Source organism: Equus caballus, chromosome 7 (assembly GCF_041296265.1).
Source record: "Equus caballus isolate H_3958 breed thoroughbred chromosome 7, TB-T2T, whole genome shotgun sequence".
NCBI lineage: Eukaryota > Metazoa > Chordata > Mammalia > Perissodactyla > Equidae > Equus > Equus caballus.
In genome coordinates this window covers 15,866,151-15,890,473 of record NC_091690.1, presented here as the reverse complement: position 1 = coordinate 15,890,473, position 24,323 = coordinate 15,866,151, and the positions used below count along the sequence as shown (strand labels likewise).

At 35.7% G+C, this 24,323-nt stretch overlaps 1 protein-coding gene across 30 annotated transcripts in view; it reads right to left on the bottom strand.

Moving 5' to 3' along the window:
* The window catches only part of GRIA4 (glutamate ionotropic receptor AMPA type subunit 4), a 368,128-nt gene that overhangs the window by 87,617 nt on the left and 256,188 nt on the right, over positions 1-24,323 (bottom strand). For all 30 annotated transcript variants that reach the window (XR_011440452.1, XR_011440446.1, XR_011440445.1 and 27 more), the window contains 2 exons: positions 21,802-21,986; positions 2,519-2,572 (listed from right to left, as the gene is read on the bottom strand). Coding sequence is in view for 19 of the 30 variants with exons in the window: in XM_023644730.2 (XP_023500498.1) it covers positions 2,519-2,572; positions 21,802-21,986 (239 nt within the window). In the remaining 11 variants the exon portion in view is untranslated. The remainder of the gene's footprint in view (positions 1-2,518; positions 2,573-21,801; positions 21,987-24,323) is intronic.

Below are 24,323 nucleotides of genomic sequence, written 5' to 3'. Positions count from 1 at the left end.
CCTCTATGCTGAGCCCTGGGGGATAGGCACTATGAGTGCTCACACTCCTATTAAGAATGACTTCTTTGTTTTCTATAGTCCTATGAGTCTCATGGATGCAAACCCTATTGGATTTCAGAGCTAGATGCTTTGGGGGCCCATCCCTTGGGTAGCAGCCCTAAAAACTGGGGCATTAGATGTATGGTTTAAACTCTTTGTTCCTTAGGGAGAAGCTGTAAGTTGAGAGTTCCCTCTTGATTGTATGGCTCTATGCCAGGGGTAGAGTTTACGGTTAAGAGTGTGTCTCAGAATTTCCTATCCATTTCAATGTGGATTTTTTCTGAGTTTCCTGATATGTGGGAGTCACTCAGCTAGTTTTTTAATTTCTGTCAGAGGAAATTGCTCCCTTGTAGCTGTTTATTCAGTGCATCTATGGGAGGAGGGAAGTTAAGGGGACTTCTATGTCACTGTCTTGGTCCCTCTGACTAAATCAGTCTTGATAAGTGGGTTAAGTAGCAGTTTCCCATTAATTGTAAATTATAAATGGACTTTTTCTTAACTTCACTTCGAGAATATTTGCTGCTAGTATATAGAAATACAATAGATTTTTGTATATTGACCTTTTATCCTGCAACCCTGCTGAACTCATTTATTAGTTCTCATAGTGTTTATTATATTCCTTAGTGTTTTCTATATATAAATCTTCTTCCTTCACAATCTGAATGCCTTTTTATTTATTTTTCTTGCACAACTGCCCTTGCCAGAACTTTCAGTACAATATTCAATAGCTGTGAGAGGACATCCTTGTCTTGTCCCCAATCTTAGGGGAAAATTATTCATTATTTCAGCATCATGTGTAATGTTAATATATTTCTTTTGATATTAGATTGACTTCACATTTGGGAATCCTATGTACATGGCTTTCAAGAAATAGAAGTTCTCAAGTTGTTGACTGGCTCAATGAATCAAAAATCACTCTAGTTTTGGAAATCACAGCTATTTAGAGATAAATGACTAAGCCAATAGAATCTATAGTAATACATTATACTACAATGTAGATATGCCCAAGTTACTGGGACAATCAAGTGTTACAATGACATCAACTATAGATAGTAAAGCTTGCTTATTTTTAATGAGAGTGGTGGTTATATTCCCTGACACAAGCAAAAATGTTTTCTATTTCACATATTGTTACTTAGTCATTACATAGATAACTTAAATAGGCTGCCATCTGATAGGGCTAAGACAGGCTGTGATACTAATTAGGATGTTATAACTATTAATTACTTCCATCTTGCATTGGTTTTGTCAATAGTCAATAACATATGGAGTTTTCCCCTGAATTCTATTGTTTGGAATGAATAGATGTCAAAACTCTTTATTTGCTAGAATGTCCTTATGTAATACCGTTATGAATGCAGACATTCCATAAACATAAGGTTTTTTCTCTTATAGTGATTAATACTATATATTAGCTTTAAGATTTGTATTTTTATAAAGTAAATTAAAAACCCAGACTCTGGGCTCACTAAAATCAGTGAAAAAGACACGTGAAAACTTCTTTGTATTTTCATGATAATCCATTAAGTAACAAAATTAAATTTTATTCAAGAAACACAATACAGTAAGAGTTTACAGTCTACAGCTACATTTTAATATCTCAACTCCATAGTGAAACCCAATTCACTAAACACTGAAAATTCCTGTCTCAAAGCATGGTGGCCCACTTGCCACATGAAAGGAGTAGATAAATCAGAATCTCTTTTGCAGCCTTTGGTTCTTTTCCTGCTTCAAGGACAAGATGCTCACCAAAGAAATATGTTGTAGGAAAAGAGAAAAAGAAGAAGACATCTTTAACTCCTCTAGGATAAAACAACTTTTGAGATCAAGTCCTTTGGGCAGATGGTACTCTAATAAAGCAAGGAGAATGGCCCTGTGCATGGCCAGTTTGCCCCCGACACTGCGAAGTTAACAGGCTTTATAGTAAGCCTTGCCAAGAAACCTAAAAGGACTTGCCTTAGACTTTAAGGATTTTATATTAATGCATTTATCTTGTTCAATAACCATGTATATATAATACATGAAAAGTTGACAGTTTAAAAAAATTTGGGTTACTTCCAATCGAAAGACTTCATTTCAATCTATTTTTCTTAAAATTAGAGAACATGGGTCATCACTTTCAATCATTCTTATAATACTCCTAAATATTGGCAATCTTTATCCATAAACTAGCACATTTATCATTAACACAGAGAAAAGGCCACTATTTAATTTGCCAAGTGATCTTATAGTAAAGCAAACATTATAATTAGTTTTAAAGGTCACTTTGGCAGATATCAGGCTAATCTGCATGAAAATATATTGAATTCTACATTAGAAATCTAATGATCACTGTAATAAAAATATTATCCTCTGTTATAAAAAGCTTAGTAAGTAATATAGTCTAATTATTTATTGGAGTATTATTTGAAGGCATAGTCAAAATAATCTTGAATGCTTGAGAAATGCTTATGAAAAATAGAAAATAAAGAGTTCTTACCAAGTTTGCAATGATATAATGGTAGCCTTTAACATGCTTTCCAACACTCACAATCTGTGGAGACATAAGGAAATAAGAGAAAATCAATTTAACTTTATTGGATGATTATATGTCTACAAAATAGAATTTTAGCTATTCTACCAGAATGCCATGTGGAAACATGATGATAAAATGATACAGTTTTCTTTATAAAAGTGATTTATCTTAATTAGGAGAAATTCATAAGCCACATTAAAAATGAAGTGTTTAAAGTTAAAAAAAAACACTCTAATTTTAATCAAACTGTATAAATGATCAATCATTTCAGTATACCGTGTTCAGAAAACTACCATGCTATATAATCCCCTCAAGAGAATGACAATGTTATGAAAACACCAATAATTTATAAATATTTCTAAAAAAGAACACATTAGCATAAGAAGCTTAAAATCATTTTGGTCCAAAGAATTTAGATGTACTTAATATATTGATAATTTACAGAAATGCACTGTAGACAGGTGTTTTCAACTGGTAAGCATGATTTCCTCTGAAGAGATTGGATTTTTCTCCTAAGCAGCAAGCAAGATTTTTCTAAGGTACAATCTCTGTTTTTAGACACTTCTGATACCACAGAATATGTTGTTAATTTTTATTTGCATATGGATACTGCAATATTTTGTTACAATAAAAAGAATAAGGACAAAACAACAGGCTTTTCTCTTTGCTAGATTCTTTTTTTTCGGTAAGAATGTTTTAAGGAATGTTTAAGAAATTAGAAATTGAAACATTATAAAAAAAGGAAATAATAGAATTTTTTTTAAACGTGCAATTTTATATCTGCATTAGAGATTAAAATTCTTACTTTCTGTAAAACTGAACATTCTTTCAATGAGAGAAAAATCTGATTATAGTTACTAATTAGGAGTTTTTACTTTGCAAACTCTTTAGTGACCTCAAAGGTAACAATGCAATATAAGATTTCCATGTACTTTCATCATCAAAGAAGAAATTAAATTGTTTGTAGCATTTTAATATCCTCTAAAATAATCCTTTGTAAATTAGTGACTTGTGTATGAAATACAGGAAAATGCTTTTAAATCCAGAACATATGAATTGTCTTAAAAAACAGTTTTGCTTACATGGCTATTGGTGAAATGGAATATCTGCTCATCTCATCTTTTCTTTTTGATTACATCTGAGATCTTATCTTTGTCTTTAAGGCTCTGCAGTTTCACTAGAATGAGTTTGGATTTTTTTTTTTTTTATATTCATCAGGATTTGTTGTTCTTCCTTACTATGATGATTGCCCTTCAACAATTCTGGGAAATTCTCAGCCAATATTCCTTAAAATACCTCTGCAAAGATGTTTTGTGTTTGCGTCTAACAGAGACTGCAATGTTGGTATCATTGGCCTGGGGCCACTTTATGATAATTTCTCAGTTTCCAGATTCTCAGATCACAGTGTATGATATAAATTCAACATACAATCTGCCAAAAGAAGGCTGTGATGACAAATTCTCAGAGGAGATATTTCCCTCACTGCACTAAGCCCAGGCCAAGAGAAAAAACACTTAGTTGACTCCTTGTTCAGGTGGGGAATTTTTTTCTACTCTTCTCTTTTTTGGGGTGTTGCTCTTCAATAGTCTGGCTTTATATGAGCACTGAGGTCTAACTTATTGCCTTGATGAACCCAAAGATCCTGTTCTTGGGTGAGCATTAAATCCCCAGTCAGGCTACCCAACCTGGCAACTTCCTTCAACACAGTTGCCTTTCATTCCTGGCCCATGAAGATTTTCTTTACTTTCTTGGAAGCTCAGCTAAGCATTTGTAATGTTTTACATGGCATTTCTACATGATTTTTTTTTTTTCTTCTTCTTCTCTCTAAGGCCCCCCGGTATATAGTTGTATACTCTAGTTGTGAGTGCCTCTGGTTGTGCAATGTGAGATGCTGCCTCAGCATGGTCTGATGAGCAGTGCCATGTCCGTGCCCAGGATCCGAACCAGTGAAACTCTGGGCCACTGAAGTGGAGCATGCGAACTTAACCACTTGGCCACAGGGCTGGCCCTTCTACACATTTTATATTGCCAGATTTATCTAGTTCATAGTTTATTTAAAACTGAACTTCCCTTGACAATCTCACCATAAAGATGAGGACAAGCAATAAACAGATGAGATTATAATGAAAATTCAGTAAAGAAACAGCTTAATTACTCATCATCTTGGGTAACCCAAGCCTGAGTGATTTTGCACAGCCTGAGCAGGCTGCAGCCCTCCCTCTTATTCTCTGGGAACCTCAGGTACAGCTTGTGCAAAAGACAATTATCAAGGAACGCTTGATGGGTTGTACTCAGTTGGGAAACTGCACACTCTATTATTGAGTCTACCAGAGATTCTTGCTATTTGAGCTCAGCAGGAATTGTTGTCACTCAGCAAGCTGTTATTTATCTCTTGCTGATTCAGTATAACTTTCTCTGGTGTGGCTCTTTAAGCCTTTTTGCCCTCTTTAAGCCCCCATACTCATCCTGCCTCTTCTCTCTCAACACTCTCAGCTTGTGATTTCTGTGTGGTCCCTGTCAATAACCTCTGCTTTCTTTTAAATTCATCCTAAAGTGTAAACACTTATAAATGTTAAAAAAATATGGAACCAGTGGGCATTCTGCACCAGGTGCCTCCAAAGAAATCATTGTCAGTTCCATACTGCCCACAAAGAACTGTAATAAATTAAAGCTATGTAATATATTTTCAAGGGGTGAGGACTTACAGAAATCATAACTGAAAGTGACAAAATTCCTGGCAGAAAAGGCCTTGCAGAGCTTGATACACGTCTATATTCTGGGAACTGAGGGCCTCAGGGAGTAGTGACCTGAAGATTTATTTACTTGGCTAGTGACGCTAGAGAATACCATTTTTGCTGAGCCAGATCCTGGCTGGGGAAAACAAATGTGCTGCATGAACTGTTGCGAAGGCCTCATTGCCTTTGAATACCCCCCACCCTGACTTAGTGAGACTATGGTTTAAGGCCAGATCTTGGTCCCTATGCCGAGCATCCACCACTAGATGGAAGTTTCTTTGTGAAGAATCCCAATTTATATGCCATAGTAAAGTATCCTGAACCTAGAGTGTCATTTGTTTGTTTGTTTGTTTTTAACAATTGTGTAAAGCTGACAATGTCACGGGTGCAGTTTTACATGGCCTTTATCACCTCAACCAAGTGAAGACCATCTTGTGTGAAAAAAACAAATCTGAGTAACTTGACTTGGGATGCAGACCAAACATCGTGTCTCTGTATTTCTGATGTTATTCTTTTGTTAATAGGGAAAATAAGCAGCTTGAGAGGAAAGATATGAATATAAAATAGCACTACCTTCATACAAATGTGTTTGGCCAGGTTGTTAAAGGAAAAGAATGCTTGGAGTGAAGACCTAGTTGCAATAATTAATTATGGCCTTTCATAAAGACAGAAAAATGTAGGAGTGGAGAATCTGAAACTCCATTCTTTTTATCTTCTTAGAAGAAATGGAGGATGCAATAATACAAAGAATAATGATCAAGTGTGTTTAGAGCGGCGTCATAAACAATGAGTTGGGAAGGATGTACAAGTGACATTGATCATACACTTTCAAAGGAGCCCATCTTTACAAGAATAAAATGCTTAAGAAAAGTGACTAATTGATTCTTTTAATTCCTTTTTTTGTTTTCTAAACAATTGTTTAGAAATATTTATGGTGCTGGTCAAATGATTCAGTTCTAAAATCAGACCTACGTATAGCAATAAAATAAACAATTATTTTATTAAAAAATTATGGCATGAATTGGGGCTGCCCGGTGGCATAGTGGTTAAGTTCGTGTGTTCCACTTCGGCAGCCTGGGGTTTGCTGATTTGGATCCTGGGCACAAACCTACACACTGCTCATCAAGCCATGCTGTGGCAGCATCCCGCATAGGAGAACTAGAAGGACTTACAACTAGGATATACAACTACGTACTGGGGCTTTGGGGAGAAAAAAAAAAAGAGAGGAATATTGGCAACAGATGTTAGCTCAGGGACAATCTCCCTCACCAAAAAGTCTTTTAAAAAACCCACAAAAGTGAAGATAAGAAAAAAAATTATGCCATAATCAACCTTTATGAATGCGACTTCTAAATCTTTACTCACTCATTAAAATTAGGGAAAAATGAATGCAGGACACTTTTCCATCTTGACCCCCCCCCCCCCTTTAAATAAACTTAGTTTAACAAATGTCTCCTATGTATACGCTTAGGTGAAGGAGATTCAAGGATTATAAAGATAAGTAAGTTGTTGTTGCTATTACAAGAGTGTTTATTATCTTATAAGGAGGTGAGACTCAGGCAGAAATGACTGAAATACAGAGTAGAGTAAAGGGAGAGCTATGGGTTTTAAGGAGATGTGATGTCATCTGGTTGGGACAACGAGGTAGGCTTTTGTTTTTGTTTATTTTTTGCCGAGGAAGATTCACCCTGAACTAACATCTGTTGCCAATCTTCCTCTTTTTGTTTGAGGAAGATTTGCCCTGAGCTAACATCTGTGCCAATCTTCCTTTATTTTGTATGTAGGTCACTGCCACAGCATGGCTGCCAAGAATGGTATAGGTCTGTGCCTGGGAACCAAACACAGGCTGCTGAAGCAGAGTGCACTGAACTTAACCACTAGTCCACGGGGCCAGCCCTGAGAATGAGGTAGTTTTTAAGAGAGAATAGATGCCGCATGAATATTGATTGAATGGATGAATAAAGAAGTTAATGAACATACAGATGTCACAAACACTAGTATATAAAGATTAATTTGAAAGTCGCAAATGAACGAAAGTTTGGCCTTCAATCCACAATCAGATTTTACGTTAATCTTTTATGTAGCAAAGGTTTATAAAGCACTCAGGAGTCTTTCTAAATAAGAGCTGATGTATGTTACCTCAAACTATTATTATGAAGCTGTGATTATTGTATTAAGCACTGTCTTCAAGATCAAGACCTGCAATGGCACACTTGAATATGAATGATTTTGGTTTCCCTTTTAATTTCATTTTATAAGTCAGCTGGAAATTCCTCTCCCAGTTGTTATTATGTTCCAGAGAGTTCAGTGACATGGAGAAAACAGTACCACATATTTGCTGATGTTAGGGGCATGAAGCCTGGTAAATGTTGGAAACTTACAGTAATGAGGGCAGTCACTCTCACTAATTCTTTTTTTCTATAGAAATTCCAAACTCCCCAATGTCCCCTGAATGTTGATTTTTAAGATTCTTCAAAATATTTTATTATAGATGAAAACAAAAGCTTTAGTTTGTTTACTTCAGTTTCATCAAAACAAAAACATAAGGCAAGGAGCTTTTGCAAACAAGCTGCAGACTTAAACGACAATCTTGTAAGATAACAGCAGAACCCTTAGTTCCAGGGCTATGATGCACAGACGGGGAGAGGAAAATAAAGAAGCCCAGACCAAAAAGAACTAAGGCTTCTTAGTGGGAGAAGAGATTTAGGGAGAAGATAGGGAGTGAGAGTTCTCATCAAATATTTTAAAAGAAAGAGATATACACACACATTTGTGCATCTATATATGCCTTTGCATGTGCGTATAAGTATTTTTCATTTTCTTCTGTCCTTGGAGATGTTAGAAATTATAAAAGTTTCCAATTAGGACAAAATATCTTTTAGGGGAAAGGGAGAGGAAGAGAGTTGCCCATAAAGAGAATGGCTGCCTTTCAAAGTAGTGATCTCTCTCTCTCGCTGGAAGTTCCTAGCAGAGGATGACTACTAATAAAGTTGTTGGGGTAGAGTCCTTCACTGGGCTCTAGAATCCTGTGCAGACTTAAAATCCTATGTCTGTATTGGCAGTCATTGTTAAAGATACTGTTGATGCTCCACTTATGATTGGGTGCTTAGTGTTTCGATGCATGCTTTCTTGCCTTCTAACTGCCAGGACCTGAATTTCCTTGACTCAAGGTCTTGGTCTCTAGAGCCCCCTTTGCATTTGTGGGGAGGGAGCCCAGGATAGAAGGGCCAGGGAATGAATGCCCCCTTTCCCAGCAGCCCTCCTACAATGACTGGTAGGAGCTGGTGCATAAATATTCCAACTCTCTTGCCCCACAAACAAGATGATTCTGACACGTGTGTTCTACACCAGCTTCCAGTAATTAGTTTATGCTAATTCCAAATGTGATTAATCCCTGTTACCCACAAGCTAACTTGCTAGATAAATGTACTTTTTACTGACTGCATTTCTCCACTCCCCTTCTAGTGTGTTGTTCACCCCAAACCAACTGTTTGCATACAAATCCTTGTCTTAAGATTTGCTTCTGGGGTAAACCAAGCTAAGACAGCTCTGAATAAAAAAATTCACCAATGTGATAGTGAGATGGACAATGTAAAAGCACTTACTTTTATTGGCTAATTGTCCCAAACTTTTCATCTCTGTAGTGTAACACATCTATCTTATATTCTGAGTTCCTAAGCTCTAGGATAATGAAGTTGCATAAAACACCATTGTTTTATTGGATATCTAAATTTGGTGAAAAATTTTATTCTCCTACATAGGGAAATAGGAATGAATCAGTACTTATTTAATAAATTCTTTGTATTCCTAACACACGATTTCCCTCTTCATACTGTCTTATATACCTTAAGGATACTCATATTTAGTACTGGTTTGCTATTGTTTCTTTCTTTGACTTTATTCCAAATGCTACCAAAAAATTCCTCAGTTTCATCCATTTAGGCCACAGATTGTAGATCACTTTATATATACCTCTCTCCCACTGAGGGCCCTAGAAGAGATACAATTTGAATAGGGTCACAGAAGTATTAGTGAAAAGCAAGTGCTGAAATTCAGTTGTTTAATTCCCACTCCGTGACATCCATCCCATCATGGTAACTAGCAACAGCTACAGAAAAGCACGTTGTAAGGCACATCCTCTCTTTGCCTGTTACGTTGGTTCTGAAATTCCACATTCACAAAGCTTGAATAATGTTATGATTCTCATCATGTTAACTAGGAACATCTCTTAGCAGAAATCTATTTTGATTTAATAGCATTTTAATTTAGTGATTTAAAATATTTGCAAAGAGGCAGAAATGATTCTATGGAATTTGTGATTATGCATGTGAAATGCACATTATAGTTTGCAAGAACCAGTAAACAGCATGCTCTTTTTTAATTAAAGAGACATTTTGTAAGAAGCAATATAAAAAATAATTGTAATGAGATGTAAGTGGAGGGGGGTATTCCTCTGCTTTTATAAACACATTAAATAAAATAGTCATTAAGTGATGAAGCCGGGACTCCAGCCTGGGTCTTTTGCCTAGAATTTTCATCCTTTTTTTCACTACACCGCGTTGCCTTCCTTAGGCCATAGCAATTTAGACAAATGATTTATTTTTGGCCAATATTAATATATTTTTCATAAGAGGGAAATGAATAAAACAAATACTTGTGAGAGTGACACTCTCTATCACATTAGATGTTTGATGAATGCCAAACTTGTTTGTGAAAAAGCCCAGCTTTCTCATACTGAAACAAAGACACAGTTCCTTTTCTTTAAATATTCTCCCGTCTGAACATATTGCTTATTTGAATAACTGCATATATGCAAGGTGTTCTCAATTCCATTTTCTACCAAACTGGGCAGGGACACACAGATGGAGAATTATCAGGTAAAATTTAACACATCCAAGTTTAAGTTTGCAAATTCTTCATATATCCATAATAAAGCTCATTAGCAGAAAGGCTTAAATAACTTAGATTCAGATTTGTACAGCTTGTACTTTACTGAGTGCATATTTAAAATAATGGTTCAAATCAAACTCAATCTGATAGATAATTCTGTTTATGTGACAAGCTCAAAGTGACCCATTAAAGGTTCAACGATGTACAGTATAATTCAGTGTGAAATACATTTTATGCTGTTCTCTTTGAAAATGGGACCTCTATAAATGGTAGTATATAGAGTTAACTTTCTATTAGTCAGAAACAACAATCAGAATATTCCATTGCTTGAGATGTCCCTATTTTAACATATCATCAATGAATAAATATTCCTGGGTTATAAGCAAAATTTCAGGAGGCCAGTGGTGATAGGAATAAAAATTATCTTCAAATGTCATAGACTGTCACATATATTTCAAAGGGATATATAATTATGAAGGAATATTTGATGAATTATATGTCAAATATGCTCAAGATGAAACCCAATTGTTTACACATGGCCTGCATGAGCACTATGTAGAGATGTTGTTCATGGGATGGATGAGCTATAAGATCCAGTCAACCCAAGAGTCTGTGATTCTGTGACTGTCCAGGGTAGAGAACAGTGTGAGCCATTGGTTCTGGGAGGCTCTTCTGTTAACACAGCATGTTCCCACCACTATGACTGGCTTTAATAGTTCTTTTCTTTATCATATTTACTTGAAATATTATCATCTGACCATTCTTTCCTCTCTCATTATTTTCAATTCAAAACTTCCCTTATTTTCTTGGAAATATTTTGTTTGCCCTATTTTCTAGGCAAATAAAATGCAAAAAGGTGGCTGCAAAAAAAAAAAAAGTTCTGTGGCCACTTTTGCAGGGAACACTAAATTAAACAAGGTTTAAGAGATTTCTTTGCCATAAGAATTTTTAGAGATTTTAATCCCAAGAGCCAGATAGAGTCTGCCATTCGGTAGAACAATTTTGAAGGGTTGTTTAAGGTCATCCTTCCTATTGCATTACTATCCACTCACCTCTTTTCTAGCTTTCACACACATTTTAGACTTCAGTTGTTTTAAGGACACTTTCTTATTTCTCTTCAGTGTTAATCATCTTTAACCACAATAATAACTCAACTAAACCATTTGAGGTATAGTTAAGATAAGTTCTGTCCATAATTTTTGTGATACCTCCTCCCTATTTAATAACTTCAGCTAGTAACTTTATGGTCATGAGTTTTTAAATTTCCACGTTTTTAATTATATTCAAGAGATGAAACTGGGGTTAATTAAACATGTAATACATATGACCCTAGAGTTATTCTCTTTACTTTCATTTCAGCAGAATATTTTCTTTGAAGTTGAGCTTATTTGTTATATTGTACTTCAAATGGTTTGGTACTGGAGAATCAAGTTCCTATGAAGTGGATTCAGAGAGAGAGAGAGGACATAGATGTAAGCAGACACCCTATCTTAATAAATGAGTGAAAACTTTTCTTAGTAAACCCTTTACATTTGTTCAAATGATTAACTCTAAAATTATTTTTAGAAACAAACAAATGAAAGACCATAACCAAGAGAGAAAAGACGGGAAAAATATATCTCTCCCTAGTAAACGAGATTCTCCTATTTGGTGTTGATATGTAACATTTGCATAACAAGCTTACTGGGTAGGTATTTTGCCCATATTTTACTTAGGGCAGTCAAAATTTAAAGACTATTATTCATAATGATTGACAATAGTATTAAAATTGCCAAAAGAAATTTTGTTTTTTATACCCCAGTCCGATCAGCTAAACTTCTCAAAATCTTAACAAAAACAGTGGTGACTATGAGTCCCTAAATTAAGTGCATATTATGATGCTTGGCAAAGTAGACATTTAATAAGCACAGTTAAGAAATACATTCTCATTATCACTACTTGGCAGTACATATTGACTTGTTTATTGTGTGGCTCCCTCACTGAAAGATAAGCCCCACGGGCAGAGACTTTTACTTAGCCTAGGACATTGCTTGGCCTATAAAAGACACTCAAAAATTATTTGTTATGTTGATGTCAACCTTAACCCTGGTGGCCTAGTAGTTGAGATTTGTCACTCTCACAACTGCAGTCCATTTTCAAACCATACCACTGCCTGTTGGTTGTCAAACTGTGATGGCTGCATGTTGCTGTGATGCTGAAAGCTATGACACCAATATTTCAAATACCAGCAGGGTCAGCCATGGTGGATAAGTTTTAGCAGAGCTTCCAGACTAAGACAGACCAGGAAGAAGGACCTGGCCACCCACTTCCAAAAAAATTGGACATCCAGGCACTATGAATAGCAGGAGAACATTTTCCGATATAGCGCTGGAAGGTGAGAGGATGGTGCCAATACCCGGCAGAGTTCCCCTCTGCTGTACACAGGAGTCGCTAGGAGTCAGAATTGACTTGATGGCACTAACAACAAGATGTCAAATAATGAAGTTAACACTCGTATGCATGAGACATAAAAAATAAAGTATAAAATTAAGAACCATTGCTCATTAAGTACACTACTTAGTCTCCAAGCTGTCCATCATCTAGTCCATTCTCTAAATTGTCGTAAGAATTGTCATTCTAAAACACAAAGTCGATCAGTTTAGAAACTTCCAATAACATCTAAATGCTATGATAAATTTAAAACTACTTGTTACTAAGTCTATAGGCCCTTTATAATCTGTCTTCAATTTGCGTTGACCATCTTCTCATTTCCCCTGCACTTGATGTTAAACCACACTCCCTTGATTTCCCCACACACGCAGTTCTGTTCTAGTGTTCTGCTCTCCCACCTTCCATCTGCCTTGAATGCCCTTTCCTAGTTTTTCTTCCTGGGGAATTCTGACTCATATTTAAACAATTTGCTTTCATCTTCATTATACCTTTCTACCTTGTGCTGCATTATTTGCTTGTGTTCCTCTGTTTTCCTTTACATTTGGAATTCCTTCCAGGGATGGATTGAAATTGATTTAACTTTATATACACAGTGCTTGGAAATTGGTAGGTATTGGAGAAATGTTTGTTGAAGAAATGAACAAATGGATGAGTGTTGTGTACACGTACAAGAAAAGAACATAGTAGGATGGGGTGGGCAGACAAAAGAAAATCTGTTTCTCTTATGTTACCTGCAAGATACTTACACTATTATATCATCACATTATATCAGAATATTTAACTTTTAAGTTCACATTATGATAACAACCAGCACAAAGTAACACAAAACTAATTACAAGAATAGAATTCAACTATATACATTTCCAGTATAGATTCTGTGTGTTTAAAGGGAAGGACAAAGAGCAAGTACAGGGACAATTTAAACCTGGACTTTGGAAGAATATAGCAATCTTTTGGTATATGTGACCCTAGGAAAAAAACCTTAATAAATAGCAAATACATTTCCTATATCCAATCTTGATATTTCTTCAATTTGCCAGTGATTACGTGCATCTTATTCTTCTTATTTATTTATTTATTTTTTGGGTAAAAATGACACCATTTTAATTTCCTTCCACAATCTGATCTTAACTCGGCACCATTGTATATGAGCTTGGAGACAATCTAGACCATCCGTAGGCAAAGACTGTGTAATTATGTGGTTAACCTCAAGGGGAGGATTAGGAGTGAATTTGCTCGGTTATCTTTTTGACTGAATCAAAATGATTAAAAAGACATATCGCTTCATTTACTGGCAGGTAGTACGCTCTACAACTGAACTGTTTAATATAAATACTCTAGAATTTTATACAGCGTAGTCATATTTATAATGTTTACAAGACTCAGAAAAGTGTCCTCAAGGGCACTGTTGAATGTTTTGCTTCCTTTGTGTTAATCTCACTGCCTTTTCAACATTTGAAGAGTAGATGTAAAATTCTGCTGAAATAAATTATGAAAGGTATTCTCTCCTTTCTGTTTAATGAGGAATATTACTCACCTTTCCCTAAATCATAGTAGATAAGTCTATGCAGCTGCTTTCTATTTCAGGCTAGAAAAACTGATTTATTTATACGTAAAATTATCAAGCAGATTTTCCTTTTTCTTTTTTAAAGAAGCTGAGCTTTTGAATGCTTGTGTCAACAATAACAGAAACTACACTAATAAGTGCTCTTGCAGCATCAACTAAAACAAATTTGGTTGAACACAATCAAATTCTAGAATTCACAATTCTTCCAAGACAAAAGTACTTGCATTCTGACAACCATATTTTTCTTCTTCAAAAAAAACTTATATCCTTTGCTTTCTTTACTTTTCCTTTTATTTTAGCTTTTTTAACTCTATAATGAGGAATAGCTGCAACCATGGCAACAATTGCTAAGAGACAACGAGAGACCCCTTTATAACTCCCACAAATTCCATTTGCACTAGTCTGACTGGCATCTGTAAAGGTGTTTCTGTTTTCTATGAAAATAACAAACTCAGTGCCTCATAATGGGACTTGCACATTCAAATCAATTCAGCTAAAGAGTAAGATTAAAGCAGTAAAATTCACCTTCTTTTAAACATAACCTCACGTCTTTTAAGTTTCTTCTCACTTTGTTGCAGCTCCTGACTGAGCACAGCCCCATATGCAAAAGCAGCTTTATACTGTGGCAAAAGCAGTGACCTCTGCCAGTTCTGCAGTGCGGGAAATCACGGACATTTCTCTGCAGTAGTAATTTCTTTGAGTGCCTGAATTATTCCCTTTGCATCTCACTCATTGTTGCTTTAATATATGGCAATGAAACTCTTGTGCTTTTTTCAGCCTGGACAACAAACCCTGGAAAAACCCAGATGTCCCATCCTCTGTGGTGGGGCAGATATTCTGGATGAGAAAGCGTTTCAGGTAATTGAGGCCTCACCTTCAGAAACTTCAAGGGCTACTGGCTGCTCTTCCCTTAAACACATAAAAGAGATATCTCCTGCCTGTGTCTTCAAGTGAAACTCATTCAGACTTTTATTTGTTCAATAATTATTTTTTGATACCCTTTTATATCACTGGGGATATATTGATAAATAATAAACATTGACCCTGCTCTCATGGAGGTAAGATTTCACAGCAAAGACAGATAGCTTAACCAATGCAATACAAAGGATAGCTAATAGGTAATAGCTAAACTACATAGTCCATATTCCTGCTACCTCTGATCTTCACAGCTTCATCTTTGATTAGCTCCCCACTCCAAGTTTTACTTTTGCTCCAACCGAGTTTTTATCACATAGAACGAGTCTCCACCTCCTGAGCTTTTCCAGACTTCTTTGCCTTTGCAAGGAGGTTTCTGTCTGGAATACTCTTACCCTTTTTCTGTTCCTGGGAAAAGCCAATGCATTTTCAATTTAAATTTCTATTTTCTCTGTGAAGTATTTCTGACCGTCTCAATTGTACTTAGTCACCACATCTTCTGGGTTCCTGATACATTTTGTAATATTTTTGTTTCTAAACGCATCAAATTGTCTTATGACTTTTTATTCGAGCTTCTGAGTTCCCAGCTTGAATATAAGCATCCCCAGTGTAGCGACCATGTTTTCCTCATCTTTGAGCAGCCCTGCGGTGCCTGGAATGATGTCTGCCACATAGATATTGAATGAATGAATATGTGAGGAATGGAGTAGAGAATTGTCCCATCTACTACTGTTGGCTCATTCCTACTGTCAGAAAGTCTATGGCCTAACTCTTCCACAGAAGATGTAAGTAATCAAAGAAATTATCTCCAATTATCAGATCGCTTCTGTAGTGGCTACTCTTCATAGCTGAAGCTAACTTTCCTTTTCTCTTTGTGCTTCGTTTTGTCTCTTCTGTCTCTTACACTTTTGTTTTTGAGGTGTTTTTGGTTTTAGTGTGAAGAAAATGATCTTATGGCCATTAGCCAGCAACTAAAACACTCCTTTCCTTCTAGACAATGACTCACCAGCTGTGCCCTCAGAGGCAGGGTCTTTACACCTTTGGCTCTTTTTGGTGCTTATTGAGTGTCAGAGATGCTTTTGGGAGTGGAGGTGGACCAGGTAGAGTTCTAAATTTAGTACAATTCCTTATGTTAGAGAATACAAAAGATTTTGCAAATTAAAACTTAAATGTTTTTTATCTGTTAATCAGCATTGCTACACATTTGGCAACTTGTCAAACATCCTCTCTGAGCTCTGAAATCTCACTTAGGTGGTGCTAGACAAGGAGGCAGCCTCTGACTTAGAATAAGTTAACTGGGGCCATAGCCACATGTCACCACTTGTGTGCAAGTGGCCACATTTCTGTCTGTGAGGAATTTTCCTCTTTCTAATTGATTGCGCCCTGAGGTAGGATTACTGGCTTCATTTGGTGACGTAATAATTCTCTGAGAGATCTGCCATGAGTTTTAGGCTTTTTTGATTAATTTGCAAACAGTATGAGAAGGTCACTGGGTTTGCCAATTATCTGAGATGCACACTGTGTCTAATGGGACACCAAATTTCCCATTTACATAGTGAAACTGGGAATACTGCTGGAAGGGGCAACAGTGAAATTTGAGGTATGCAATAAAGAGGCAGTTTGAGATACCTGTGAGCCAATTGCAGGGCCATATTTCTTCATCCTTTTGATAAAGAACTATTTCATATTGTAAGGTCAGTCCTTGACATCTTCTCCCGATAAATACTTGGTTATATTCCTTAAATACACCCATAGTGTGTCCTAGGGCTAATGTTAATCAAGTTCTCTATCTAATACCTTTGATGTCGTCATATATTCAACAGGAACTGGCAATCATAGCAAAATCTCTGAGACATTATGAGATTCTCAATCACCTTCTATGTACTGTATTTCTAAAGGAAAAGATATATTTAAGCAGGATTTTAGTAAATGCTTTTGGTTTAAAGAGTTACTAGGTAGGATAGAAAATGTATCTGTTGTGCACATCTGTTTATCTTCAGCAGAACATCAATAAATATTTGTACAATGAGTGAATATACAGAAAAGGTCACTTGACTGAGGTTTACTTCATGCTTCTTTTCAAGGTATCCCATGTGTAAAATTATCTATTGCTTCAGGATCAAATGAAATTATCAGGAAGTCTTCATTGGAAGCAGTATTATTGACTTTTAGAGTGAGTAGCATTTTTCAAGATCATCTCAGCCCAATGCTCCTTATTTAAAATGTGGAAGAGAAGAATAGTAGGCATTAAGTTATTCCCTTTACTTTCTAAAAATAAAGAACTAAAGATTGCTTATCCATCTCCCAAAAAGTGAAAACACTCATCTTTTTTGGAAACATTACAATTTGGGGGATGTAAGTCAATTAATCAAAGAAAGAGGTAGAAGAGAGTACAGGCCTTCCCAGTGCCCCGTATAATGACTGTATTCCAGAGGGTGAATTGGGTGTTCACAAGGGGAGGGTTTCACTGACGAAAGGTACACTGAAATCTAGCTGCATGACCCTTGGATTTTTTCATGGTGGAATAAAATGTGTGAGCAACCATTAGCCTTACGTGCTATTTTGCTCAAATAATTTTTGATGCCAGAAAGACAGTTAAGACCAAGCCTACTGTTGCTTTTTTGCTACTGGATTAAACATGTAAATCAAATTCTGGTACATCAATGTCCAATAATAAGGTATTGGATAGAGTCCCTAGAGACTCTTTGCAAGGAATCAAGTTCAGGATTTAAAGTTAATGGATATGTGTGAAATAAAATAATACATAAAAAGGCTCACACTGTAAACTGCTGATTTAGACAGGAACACAATTCATTTGCTTCCAGCTATATTAAACTATGGTGAATTATTCTATGAAATAATTGATGTATAGTTAGAGGAAGAAAAATAAGTGAGATGAATAACGCTAGTGTCCAAAAGGGTTGTATTAATTTAAATAAAAATTGAGACTCTATCAATAATTGACTGCAAATTCAATAAACACTTAAAAAGTACTTTTAGTTGTAAGTAAGTTTCTTTTCAGTTTTTTCCTGCACATGAGAGGACTAAATTGCCCACTGGATTTAGAAGCCAAAAATGCAATTTGTTTTATTAGAGCTTCATACCAACAAAATGATGATAAATGTAACTTTGTAGTTTTGTTATGTTTCTATTGCCTTAAATAGCTCAGTGGATGATATTTACATAAATTCTTCCATTTTTCCTATGGTGTAATTTAGGGTGGAAAAATCAGTATACCTTAAACTACATTTTCAAATACTTGTTTTGGAGTTTATATTTTGAAATGTTTGAATGAGTATAGGGCTAACTGCTATTTTAAATAGCAATCCATTTGTAAGAACCAATTAGTTCATGGCATAAAAATAATTTGGAAAACATGTATAGAAGATGAAGTGCTTCTCTAACCATGGTTGTCCATTAACATATTTTGAGAGAAAATTGTGTGAGCTATTTCCATTATGTTTTGAAAATTGGTACAAATTAAAATGTCAACGAAGTAATTATTGACAGCATGCCACCATAATATGAATATAAAATGTGCCCATCCTTATAGAAATTTACAAACACATCCCCTTATCTTCACTGTATTAATTTCACCATGTTATGAGAGAGGTCTACTTTTTTTAAAGGTATTTTTCTGATCAGGATTATTTAGCATTTAACTTTTTAAAAAACGCTTTGATTGATTCTTTGAAATTATTTTCTTTTATTATCTCAATTTATTAAAAAGGATATTGAAACATAGAGGAATTGAAGTACATGTACAAATTCCTGACGAAGTTTGGATTAGCTCTTGTGTTTAGATGAGTCAAGAGCAAAACCAAGAAACATTAAAAGTGATTTTGCTTAGAGCTGTGACGAATTAAAATATAGATAGCAAACGGGGTTGGCCCGGTGGTGTAGTGGTTAAGTTCGCGTGCTCTACTTAGGTGGCCCAGGATTCATGGGTTTGGATCCTGGGTGTGGACCTACACACTGCTTATCTAGCCATGCTGTGGCAGCATCCCACATACAAAATAGAGGAAGATTGGCACAGATGTTAGCTCAGGAGCAATCTTCCTCAGGCAAAAACAGGAAGATTGGCAACAGATGTCAGCTCAGGTCCCATCTTCTTCACCAAAAAAAAGAATTAGATAGATAGATAGATAGCAAAAAAAAAAAAAAAAAAAAAAGAAAGAAAAAAATCAGATTTTAATCCGAAAACAACTTTTCCTGGCAAGAAATTTTATAGGACACTTAAGAGTACATTATATTCTCACAATACGGTAGACTTTGTTACAATTTATGAGATTTATCCCTGAGAGGCATTTTAAAGGGACAAAGGTCATTTACTAGTCTTATTATTACTATACAGTCAAGATGGAAAAGAAACTCTTTAGAATTCAGCAAAAAGAATAGAAAAGATAGACACTCAAGTTTCCAAAGTGTACAAACATCTAATTAAAAGAATAAGTTCTGGGGATCTAATGTATATCATGGACTATAGTTAATCACTCTGTATTATATACTTGAAAGTTACTATGAGCAGATGTTAAATGCTCTCACCACAAAAAAGAAACAGGAATTATGTGAAGTGATGGAGGTGTTAACTAACCGTACTATGGGAATCATTTCACAATATATTAGTATATCAAATCATCACATTGTACACCTTAAACTTACACAATATTATATGTTAATTATATCTCAAGAAAGCTGGAAAAAAAAAGGAAAATCATTTCTTTGAAATGAGAAAAAAAGATGTCCAGTTCCCTTAGCAAGAGCTTATTTAAGGCTTATACAAAGAGTTTATCCAAAGCCCTCAGGTGTGCCGATTTTCTTCTTAGAAACCAGCTAAGCCTCTGAAATGGATCAGTGTGCTTTCGACACTCAATTGCCTTCTCCAGACGCCACCCTTTAAGCACAGGTGCTAAGTGGAGGGTCTTTCTGAGCCTCACTCGCCCTCTGACAGGAACTTGGCAATCCAGGCGGTTCTTAGAATTGACTACTCTGTGGGATTCATGAGGAGTTATTTACAAAGCTTCTGTTGCTGAACAACAGAACAACCAACCCAAACTCTCAACACAGAGGTGGGAGTGGGAGGGAGAGAATAGGAGCTTGAGCTGAAGCGACTGTCCTGCTTGAGAAAGTAAGAAAGTTTTTCCTTGGTTTCCATAAATACACATTAAAAAACTTCATATACCTTGAATAACTGCAAACAATGATTTTTGGACTCCCTCAGGAGTAAACCTGAGTGATGTAAAGGTTTATAATTCATATTTTCCAATATAACATAAACATATTTCTTCAATCAAGTGGTTTTCTTTTCCTTCTATAAGAGGATAACAGGAGATGAATATTCTGTCATTTCCTCTTACAGTATAGTCTTGCTTCTCTAGACTTTTAAAAGAAATATCATAACTTTTTTACTTTTGACTTTTACAAATTCTAATGTAGTTGAGGAAGGAAACTTAAGGCATCCGATTTAGTGTCCTTTGATATTAAGGAGGAATCTCTGAAATATGTTTTGGTTTTGATTTCTATAGTTGAGTACTTAAGTTATTCTAGTAAATAAATCACCAACTTGGTAAGTTTACTACTACAAATCAAGTTATATAATTATGGAGATAAATTATATACAGCAAAGTAATCAACAAAACGTGCTACCACATTGTCTAGCCAACCTAACATGTTGTGGATAAATATGAGCAAACATTTCTAAAACCACTAGATGGCATTCATTCACTGCAATTTTGGCCAAATACAGCTTTTCAAGGCTTTATCAAGATATGCAGGGTTAGGGAGAAAGCAAATGTTATCCATTATTTGATGGTATTTTCCTATCACTTAATGGAATGACAAAGGTCAATTTTATCTTTTCCTGTCTGTTTCAAACCAATCAACAAATATTTATTGAAAGATTTATTCAAGGCTTCTTCCTTTATCAAGAGAGTTGAAAATCGTCTTCACTGTGATGATAATGTATTTACATCTAGAAGAAAATATGCTATAGAGAGTATACCACCTAATTCTCTTTTATTTAATCACTTTAATAATTCGTGTTGCTATTCTCATGTAACGATTTTTCTAAAGGTTAGAAAAAGCACATAGTCACAAATACTAAAATTTTCTAATATTTTAGATGGCATTAATCTTCAGAATTAATGTTTATGAAAATAGGAGGCCAAGAGCTCTTGATAATTCCTTAGAAAGGTCCTTTCTATTATATGTCATAAACATGTGTGAGAAATAGTGCTCTTTTTGCGGTGTGTATGAGGAAGATTGGCCCTGAGCTAACCTTTGTTGCCAATCTTCCTCTTTTTGCTTGAAAAAGATTGTCTTTGAGCTAACATCTGTGCCAATATTCCTCTATTTTATATGGGATGACTCCATAGCCAGCGTGGCTTGACAAGCGGTGCTAAGTTCATGCCCGGGATCTGAACCTGAGAACCCTCATCTGCTGAAACAGAGCCTGCGAACTCAACCACTACACCACCAGGCTGGCCCTGAGAAACAGTACTTTTAATTGCATTGAGACCTAAGAACCAAAATGGTTTTTGGTGATAGAGGATTATAATTTAGTCTTGGAGATAAATCATGGAATGAATCTCCCCAACTCCACACTTCAGACTAAATGGTTGGAAGAAGATATTGATGGGGACAAGTAAATCAAAGGTCAACTTTTTTTGTAGAAGGTCTAGATTAATAATAATATAAAATCCAGGACTTACCTGTTCTAATATGTTTTGAAGCCTCTCTATCTCACAGTCTATCACAAATTTCTTCTCTTGTCTTCTATCGAGTTCTTCTAGAAGTTGCCTATAGCTGACATCATTAAAATTTTCCACACATATAGCGCTGACATGCCAACCATTTTGTCCTGCTTTTTCCATAATAGCTTGAAGTATCGAGTATCCTATTGGGGAAAAAAAATCCAGAAGGGTTACTAAAAACATGCTTTACTCCTTTTTAATAACTTATGCAGGCATTGAGTCTCCATCAACATTTTTATGTTCCAAAATATACAACGAATGCTTAGAAATTTAAAAATCTGAGTGGTTATTTCTGAATCATTTGTTCTTGCTTTATTTACTTACGGCAACATCCCTTAAATATGGCTTGAATGAAGTAGCAACATCATACTGTGAGCAAGCTCTCAAAATCTCTCTGCTGGAGGTTATTACACTGCTCTAGACACATTTTTGATGAGATAAACAAAAACCAAATCCAGCACCACCTGTAGTCAATAACAATTTCATAAACTCCTTTCGTTATTTTACTCACTAGCAAGAATTAATTTTAAACAACTGTTTTGACTCTCTCCTTGAGCAAGGCAGTAACGTCATTTTTGGCTTCAACCATGGAAGAGAAGATGTAAAAGAAACAGAATAACGGTATTTATTGAGGACCCATTAGTGTAAATGGAGAAGGTGTTGTTTAACTTTTCCTCTCTTGATAGGATTGGCGGTGAATTGAATGACCACTAGGTGAAGCACTGGGCACTCAAACTCATAATCTGGTAGAGGAGACAGACATTTAAATAAACAAATGCAACTTAGCTCTAAAAAGTGTAACGGGAGCTGTACTCAAGGTGAAGTGTTGGCCCAAGGGAAGGTTTGGTTAAATCTGCCTGGATGGGACAAGGAAAAACACCGCCGAGGAAAAACAACTTGAACTGGATCTTGAAGGTTGAGAAAGTGCATCCAAGATTGCTGAAGACGGAGGGGTGTTTATTAGACGGAAACAGCTTTCCAGGAAGAATGGGATGGTTTCTACCCTGTTCTTGGTTCAGATCGCTCTGCTTGTGGAAGGGAAGTCACAGATCTTAGTATCTGGTTTAAGGAAGAAGGGGCAAATTCATGAACCCAGCACTTGGAGTATTTCTTTATGTCAACATCTTCTTGAAGTCTTACTTTTTCCAGCTCTCAGCTTTGAATTGGTATATGAGAGAAAGGGAAAGAGTCTTTGAATCTATAAGTTGCCTGTAAACAAGGATTGGTTAGGATCAAAGCCCATCAACCAATTACTTTTTCCCCTTGTGGCTTAGCATAAAAAATAAGTTAGTCCTCTTTAAGAAGGTCTAACACTTATTTGAGCTCATTCTATACCAGCTGCCTATGGTTTCTCCCCTCCCTGGGTCTCTGGAATTAGAGTAGAGAGCTGGGTGGATTAAAAGTGAAGACTTAAAATGAATACACTGCGTTTGCAAGATAAGAGCACATTTATTACGTTTTCTGATTGCTATTTGAGTCCTTCAGATTCAAGAATTTTGATTTTTAGGTATGCTTTCTGCAAGTCAGAGTTTCAAACATAATGGATACTCAGTTATTATCAACAGATGGAACTGATGATGAGATCATATTTGAAATATAAATTACCTGATATCCTGCCAAATGAAATACTGTGGCAGTCAGGATTCATTTTTATTTAAACAAAAAAATTTCCCCAAAGAGGAAAAAAAGAGGGCATGTTAATTACTATATAATTATTCTGGTATATCTATTGCTCCATTTAGTCTTTCCTTTTGTAATGTTTGCCTGTAATTATCTTTTCAAATCTTACCTAGTTCCCTCCACCCGCTCCAATCCCAGTACTCTTTCCCGGTTTCCTGTTCGAAGCATATGTAACAGGACGGTCTGTGTCTTATCTTAATGCACGTGTTCACGCCTCGTTTGTTCTTTTACTGGGACTTGCCCTTTGATAGTAAGTGAGTCAATGTTCCTTTTATTCATTTTTGACACCTATGAACATGTTCTTTTTAAAAATACCAATTGACATTTGACTTTTCCTCGTTCACCTTTATTGTTATACCAAAATAATCCAAAGACTTTTTGTTTGGTTGATTTTTTTAGTGTTGTAAAAATGATAAATATTGGCCACACACATCGAAGTAGTCTTCCTGCTTCCTGGGATCAATTCACAGCTTGGCATGGTTCTTTAGATATTACCTTTTTTTTTTTTTGGTATCATGTGGTTATCAGGCTTCATGTCAGTACTCAGCATCCAGGTGGTTATTTTCCTGTCTACAGGACTTTTACATAATATAGAGCTATGCATCTTCTGTTACAATTTATATATGTTCCCAGTTGCATGACAGATGTTGAAAGATTCATGCTTTCAAAATTACTATGCACACAAAATTATAATTCAAGTTCAACATTTCATTATCTGATTTTTCAGTCTTACACAGGACACGAATTGAAATAAGACAAAAGCACAGGACACAATTTTTGTTAAATGGCAAAGAAAGTTG